This window comes from Gobio gobio, assembly GCF_949357685.1.
Source record: "Gobio gobio genome assembly, chromosome: 22".
Classification (NCBI taxonomy): Eukaryota; Metazoa; Chordata; class Actinopteri; order Cypriniformes; family Gobionidae; genus Gobio; species Gobio gobio.
Genome location: NC_137118.1, coordinates 38,363,176 through 38,371,070, shown reverse-complemented (window position 1 = coordinate 38,371,070; position 7,895 = coordinate 38,363,176). Strand labels below are relative to the sequence as shown.

Below are 7,895 nucleotides of genomic sequence, written 5' to 3'. Positions count from 1 at the left end.
GTGTGTGTGTGTGTGTGTGTGTGTGTGTGTATATATATATAATTACACACAGTACACACACACATATTATGTAAACACAAACTTTTATTGGATGTGATTAATCGATTTCCCAGCACTAATACAATATAATACTTTTAATAATTAATCTGTCACTGCAGGAGCATTAAATTCAGATGATAATAAGTAACTAAAAAATGTATAGGGCCTATATGTTCAACATGAACTCATATTGCATGTTATTTGTAGGAATTTTTGTTCTTAAATGCTTTTTCAAATTCCATTTAAATATTCTTTTAAAAAAAATAATTTCAAGAGTTACTGGTTTGACAAAGGACGAGCACATCAAATGAGTATGAAATGACGCCCTCTCGTGGTCAGTGGTTGCAGTTCCGTCCGTATTCCAGGAGGAGTCAAGCGCCGTCAGAGGAAATGACGAAAGCAAGAGGGGGTCAGTTTATCAAAGTTTCAGCAAAAGCGCGCGCAGTTATTCAGAGCCTCGAGAGAAGAGTAGACGGGACAGATACAACTGCGTTTCTTTTACAGTCTGTGGACTTGTACCTGCTAACGTTACCGTTAAAACACTCCGATAGACTTCGAGGATTGAGTTCCTGCACTTGAAGACGAGCAGCAAACCAGGCCGCGCTTGTGTCATAACAGGAATTAGATAACTTTTGTTCAACCTCCCATTAGAAAGAAGCACAATGTTTGAGGCACGTCTCGTTCAAGGATCAATCCTTAAGAAGGTTCTGGAGGCTCTGAAAGACCTCATCACCGAAGCCTGCTGGGATGTCAGCTCCTCGGGCATCTCTCTGCAGAGCATGGACTCGTCTCATGTGTCTCTGGTGCAGCTCACGCTCCGGAGTGATGGGTTCGACTCCTACCGCTGCGACAGAAACCTGGCCATGGGTGTCAATTTGAGCAGGTAAAGATGGAAATTATTGTAGTTTGTTTTATTTGCCGTCTAAACGCTAAGAGCGTGAAAGTTGAGCATGTCTGTACATGTCCGACTGCGCGAGCAAACAGCAGCCCTCCATTTTTAAAATGTAAAACCAAAATATCTGTCCCTTCTCAATTTTTAGTTTTGAGATCCATTGTGTTAATGTGTTTTAATATATCTTTAGTGTGTCCCAAATATGTCTGTAGTAGTATTTGGCGCGCAGTGTGCGTTTCCTGTATTCTTCTCCCACTGCTGGTCGTGACGTCACTTACGCGCGCTCAAGCTTGTTGGCGGGAAAAAAAAAGCCGGGTTGCTGACTAACAAAATGGCTTTACAGTTAGACAAAGAACTTGTTTAAAAAGAAACGTACCACTTTTATTTTATAAAATGGTATATTTGTAGTTAAAAAAAGAACTGCGCACTCTTAAGCAAAGCATGGCATTTATTTACCAACGTTTTGGCTAGTAGCCTTTGTCAAGGTTCAACGCATATGTAGTTTAACATGGCGTCTTACAAGCAATAAGAACGTTTTTTATCTTTTATTCAGCATGTCATTCTACATGTTTCAATGAAAATCACCTGTTATTTAATTTTAAAAGGAATTGTTCTTGTTTTCTAGCATGTCAAAGATTCTGAAGTGTGCTGGAAATGAAGATATCATCACGCTCAGGGCAGAAGACAATGCAGACTCCTTGGCGCTTGTCTTTGAAACACTCAGTGAGTTCATAAGACTTAATTATGCATTTGAAAACTGGGAATAATCGATATAGCACACTAGTATACCAGAAAGAGCCAGTGCTGATCTCTGAATGTGTTTTTAGATCAGGAGAAAGTGTCCGACTACGAGATGAAACTGATGGATCTGGATGTGGAGCAGCTTGGCATTCCAGTAAGACTTTTTTTACTAAACATGATTGAAAGTCTGATATGATTGTGCATGTTTTGTCTTTCTACAATGTCCTGTTCTCCTCTTCACCTCAGGAGCAGGAATACAGCTGTGTGGTGAAGATGCCCTCTGGTGAATTCGCCCGAATCTGCAGGGATCTGTCGCAGATCGGCGATGCTGTCATGATCTCGTGCGCCAAGGATGGCGTGAAGTTCTCCGCCAGTGGAGAGCTGGGTACAGGCAACATTAAGCTTTCACAGACCAGCAATGTCGACAAAGAGGATGAAGCGGTAACATTCTTTTAACATTGGCTACATAACTAACTAAAGTCAGGTGTGAGTTTGTATGTTTGAGGTTAATTGACAACACGTTTCCTCGCAGGTGACAATTGAGATGAATGAGCCAGTGCAGCTTATTTTTGCATTGAACTACCTGAACTTCTTCACCAAGGCCACTCCTCTGTCCAAGACCGTCACACTCAGCATGTCTGCTGACATCCCACTAGGTATGGAAAATGCTCACATGCTCATTAAATTGCATTTCGAGTTGAGGCAATTAAAATGATTGTCCTTCTCCCTCCCCCCTGCAGTGGTTGAGTACAAGATTGCAGACATGGGACACGTCAAATACTACCTGGCACCCAAGATCGATGAAGAATCCTCCTAAGTCCAAGTAGAAGACTGAAGTCTGTCGTCTGTGGGGTTTCATTCCGCATATCAAATATAGTTTGGATAGATGTTTTGGGAAAATGAATTTTACTACTCAGTGTCTGCTGTGGTTTCCAGTTCAATGGATTCACAATTCTGTGACCTAAGCCATTTCATATGATTGGCAGATATATGGGCGCACTTAAATGATGGTAGTTTGGTCCTTAGCTTTACCAGGCACTGTGGGCTGAATCCAGAGTGCACCATGTACAGACCAGGCTTGGGTTCAGTCTCATTTTCTCAATCTTGATCCCTCTTGACTCCATTTCAGGTTTTTGTCCAACTGCTCATTCTAATGTATAGATAATTGTCTGTAAATATGCTAATTGGACACCGTTCATCCAGTCAACCATTAATAAAACTTTTTGTAATGATGATGATTTGTGTGCGTTTCTCCAGTCACAAGGTGTTTGATATTTGATATTTATTTAAAGGATAAAGTAAGGAAATAAGAATCGGCGCTGATGTGCTACGTGTAGGGAACCATAAGAAAGCGCTCTCCACCACAGGAGAGAGCACACCAACTCTTGAAATTTCATAAATGTTAAATTTGCATCACTTGATATTACTGTTGGTTGCTGAATGTTTTTATCGTAAAACGGTTGTTAAATATTAAATGTTTAGCTACTTGCTATAACCAAAGTGTCACGTTGGAATTCGCACTAACAGTTAACCCCGCCGCCTTTGATTTGATTGGCCATCTCACTCATTCTGACCGTGATGAGCAATGTTAGACCGTTGAGGGCTGAAGCAGGCTAACCTAAAATTGTAACATTTTACTTTTGTCATCCTAACGACAAACGGAGCAGTGTGTAATGGAGTATAGCAGAGCAGCATCAAGTATATCATATTGGCAATTTGGCCATTTCTAATTATTTGGGAGGACTTCTCCTTCTCAATGTCTATGGTGGTTATGGCTCTGATGTTCTTAAAGGAATAGTTCACCCAAAAATGAAATTTGTCATTAATTTCTCATCCTCTGGGGCCTGTTTCAGAAAGGAGGTTAAGTGAAAACTCTGAGTATGTTAACCCTGAAATAAGGGAAACTTGGTTTTCTGTTTCAGAATGGAAGTTAATGTCAAACCTGAGAAAGCAGGGTAAGTCAAACCGTTTTTAAAAGAGAGGTAACTTATATTCAGAGTCAGTTACCAGGGTAACATACTCTTTGAACCTAACCTGGTCAGGAGCAGGTTTTCTTTGGTAAACCCAGAGTTTCTTTCGTTCTCCTCCCCCTTTTCAAAGCGCCAGCAGTGTTTAAATATTTAATTAATTCAAACGCCACAAATGCTTTTCATACTGAGTATTTTGGTTGTATTTCAAGTACAAATATCAAAAAAATTATACATTTAATCTAAAGTAAGCAAAGTTTACTTAATACAAATGAAATGATCTCCCACTTGACAAAAATACATAGTAAGAAAAGCGTTTTTTGCAGTGCAGGAACATTCATTGCTGATATTTTCATCACAAGGAAACTGTCAAAATGACAAAAAGGGCATGTCCTTTTTATACAGGATCCTGACCTTCACTTAATAAACCTCTAGACGTAACCTAATATTTAGAATTTTCTTTTAGGATTTCCAGTGGTTGGACGCATAGATGACACTCATATTCCCATCATCACACTTTCTGAAAATGGATTACTGTATGGGATGGAAGGATGCTGCCAGATGGTAGTACGAGATATATGCCATAACCACCCCCACAGCTGTTAAATACATTTTTTTATGGTCATCTTTATTTCCTACAAATACTTTATTCTTTTTCCTGTTAGATGTCAATGTTCTTCCTCCATCTCCTCTTCATCTGTCAGTGGTGCTGGCAGTGGCGGCTCCAGAGATTTTCTGTTGCAGGTGCTATGGGGATGCTCAACACTTAAGAGAAGGTGCTTTGAATTTTGCGGCGTCATTATGGCATTATGGAGTCGCATTGGACCAACCTGGTATAAATTAATGCGTACACCCCCGCATTAACTATATTCGTTCCGCAACTATAGGCATATATATATTATATTATATATAATATAATAGGCCTAAGTATTCAACGCAAGGGCTATAGATACAACATACATAAGCCTGTTAATGTAAACCTCTGAAAATATTATTTCACACAATTATGTCACAGTTGAGCCCTGAATACAACGGAGCAGCAACAGAAGGCAACAGACACGCTTCGGCCTAAAATGCTCAGATCATGAAATCACATAGCCAGTTACCAACACACTAGTCTAATGATGAATCAGCAATGTTCCTATTGTTGGAGCATCATATATGTAACTATGAAGAGCCAAGATTTGTGCTTCAACCACCAAATTAATTACATTTTAACAGCCAACAGAGGGCGAAATCAAGCACTTACCATAGATGTCTTCACAACAAAACAATACGTCTATTGCTGTGATTGAGTGCGAAGGCATCAATGATGTTATCGCAGTCAAGGGTCCTCGTTCTCTCTGTGTTTATAGCCAAAAGAGCCAGATTACTGGTCCTTGCGTCTCCACTGCTGTTCCTCAGGTAGTTTTTTTACACGGCCCAGGCTAGAAAAACTGCGTTCACAGCTCACTGATGTGACAGGAAGTGTCAGGGCTATGCATATTAACGTGTACAGGTCCATAAATGCATCTTTATATGGCCGCATTAAGGATAAGAACTCCTTTGTGCTGTGGATGGCATGTCCCTGTTCTTCCTTCCTTTGTAGAAGCCGCCGCACCTGTTAGAGCTCTGCTGACAGGCTTTCCTCACTGACACCATAGTGTCGGGCCATGGGCAGCAGACGTTGTTTGTCCAAAAACGATGTGTGTTTTGGGCTGAGAGTTGGCAAACCTCTCAGTACATCATTTGCCTCTGTTGAAAAGCGCCGTTTCATTTCCACCATCAACCTGTCTATATTGGATAGAAAGAGTGCGTTTTCATGTCATCAGTATTGTCTGTCTGTGTTCTCTCTATCGGGGCCTCCACAATAAAATCCTCCAGGTGTCGAGTTTTCTGGGTCTGCCTTTTTTCTTTGAAGTTTCTTTGCACACAGAGTCTCTGCTTGTTGTTGGATTTCTTTCCACTGACTGTGCGCTTTTCTGATAGAGCATTAAAGGGATAGTTCACCCAAAAATGAAAATGTGACATTTATCTGCTTACCCCCAGGCCATCCAAGGTGTAGGTGTCTTTGTTTCTTCAGTAGAACACAAATGGAGATTTTTAACTTCAACCGTTGCTGTGTGTCAGTCATAGAATGCTTGTCAATGGGGTCTAATTCTATTAGGGTAAAAAAAACATGCACAGACAACTTCAAATTAATCCATGACACATTGATGTCTTAAGACACGAAACGATCGGTTTGTGCGATAAACCGAACAGTATTTATATAATTTTTTACCTCAAATACAACACCATGTCCGACAGCCCGGAAAGCGCAGCACTTCCGGAAAGGAAGGTCAATGTACACGATCTAGTGTAGAGACCTCACCAAGCCTGTAGAGACCTCACCAAGCCTGTAGTGCCCCTGTCAGAAACTGAAGCTTCCGTGCCTCGATCGCCCCCCGGTGGCTGGTCCCAGTATAGCTCCTAAACCCCACCCCTCCATGTATTAGAATGGACGCGAGACACACTAAACAATTCAATTACACTTCAAATAATTGTTTCCTAAAGATGGTTTCTGTCATTTTAGGCAGTTTTTATTACGATGATTTCATTTCAAGTGTTCGTTTTTTTAAATAAGTTTAATTTAAGTGAGTTATGTGATGCTATAAAAACGGGGGGTGTGACGTCATGATTGACAGCTGAGATTGAAGTTGTCACTGAGGCACTAACAGACTTTTTTCTGGATTTTTGGTAGGAGATTGGAGCTTTAGCTTTCATTTCTACATTTCCATAACTGTTTATTTCACATCAACATTATGAATTGTTCTGCATCTGTGAGAGTGTGGGCGGGCTTTTGACAATCGGCCTCTACTTCCTGCTCTATACTGCGCAACTCCGGTCCCGAGATCGCTACTGCGCAGACTCAGTCCCAAGATGTCAGCGCCGTGTACGGGCCTACGAAAGCTTCAACTATGGTCAGCGGAAGTCAATGAAGTTGCGTCGTCCATATTTTTTTACGGTCTATGGACCTCACACACAGGAAGTGATGTCTCTACACTAGATCGTGTACATTGACCTTCCTTTCCGGAAGTGCTGCGCTTTCCGGGCTGTCGGACATGGTGTTGTATTTGAGGTAAAAAATTATATAAATACTGTTCGGTTTATCGCACAAACCGATCGTTTCGTGTCTTAAGACATTAATGTGTCGTCACGAGCCGCATGGATTAATTTGAAGTTGTCTGTGCATGTTTTTTTTACCCTAATAGAATTAGACCCCATTGACAAGCATTCTATGACTGACACACAGCAACGGTTGAAGTTAAAAATCTCCATTTGTGTTCTACTGAAGAAACAAAGACACCTACACCTTGGATGGCCTGGGGGTAAGCAGATAATTGTCAAATTTTCATTTTTGGGTGAACTATCCCTTTAAGTACAGACTGGGCCAAATCCTCTGCCGCAATGAGGTCGAAATTGGGGGCCTGTAGCTGATCTGACATGAACTTTGTTGTTCTAAATAAATCCTGAAACATGATGAGATGCAAAACAAACTTGTCATCGATGATGGCTCTTGCCTCTGCCCTCCGATGTGGGTGCGACTGAGTGATGACATCACGCAGGGTGGCTCGGATAGCGGGGAGAGTTTTCTTGACGGTGCAGATCGCATTATAATGGCAAGCCCAGCGAGTATCGCACAGTCTCTTGAGTTACACTGGTTGTGCTGTCGGGTCGAGCTCTTTTTGTTTTCTCATAAATCGATCGTGCACCACGGATCCAGAAAAAATCTTGTATTTGTAGTGTCTCAAAAAACTCTGCTGCAGCGCTGACATTATGTACACAGTCCACAAACACTAAATTCAGCCTGTGTGCAAGGCAATGTATATAGATGGCTTGCGGCACCTCCTTTCTGAATTTTTCCTGCACATCATTATTACATCCTGAAATCACAGATGCTCCGTCGTAGCATTGACCAACACAGCAATGTATATCAATATTAAACTGACTGAGTGTGTGTTTGATGCTGGCTAGCAGAGAGTCTGCATCCAATCCATCTGCGGCAGTGAAATGCAAAAACTCCTCATGCACTTCCCCTGACTCTGGCTGCAAATACCACACGATAACAGAAATCTGCTCCTTTTTACTCATATCTTTACTCTCATCCACCAAAACAGCAAAGCACTCGGCATCTCTTACCTCATCACTTATCTTCTTTCTTATCATTTCTGCCATTACAGCAAATATCTCATTTTGAATATCATGGTGAGTGTATTTGGCGTTTGATGGGTTGGTAG

General features: G+C 41.3%; 1 protein-coding gene across 1 annotated transcript; it reads left to right on the top strand.

Moving 5' to 3' along the window:
* The first annotated feature begins 404 nt into the window (after positions 1-404).
* pcna (proliferating cell nuclear antigen) lies at positions 405-2,905 on the top strand. The gene is made up of 6 exons (XM_079804237.1): positions 405-922; positions 1,557-1,654; positions 1,759-1,826; positions 1,919-2,113; positions 2,205-2,328; positions 2,413-2,905. Exons 1-6 carry the CDS (start codon positions 702-704, stop codon positions 2,487-2,489), a joined length of 783 nt encoding a protein of 260 aa, XP_079660363.1. The 5' UTR covers positions 405-701; the 3' UTR covers positions 2,490-2,905.
* Positions 2,906-7,895: the final 4,990 nt, after the last annotated feature.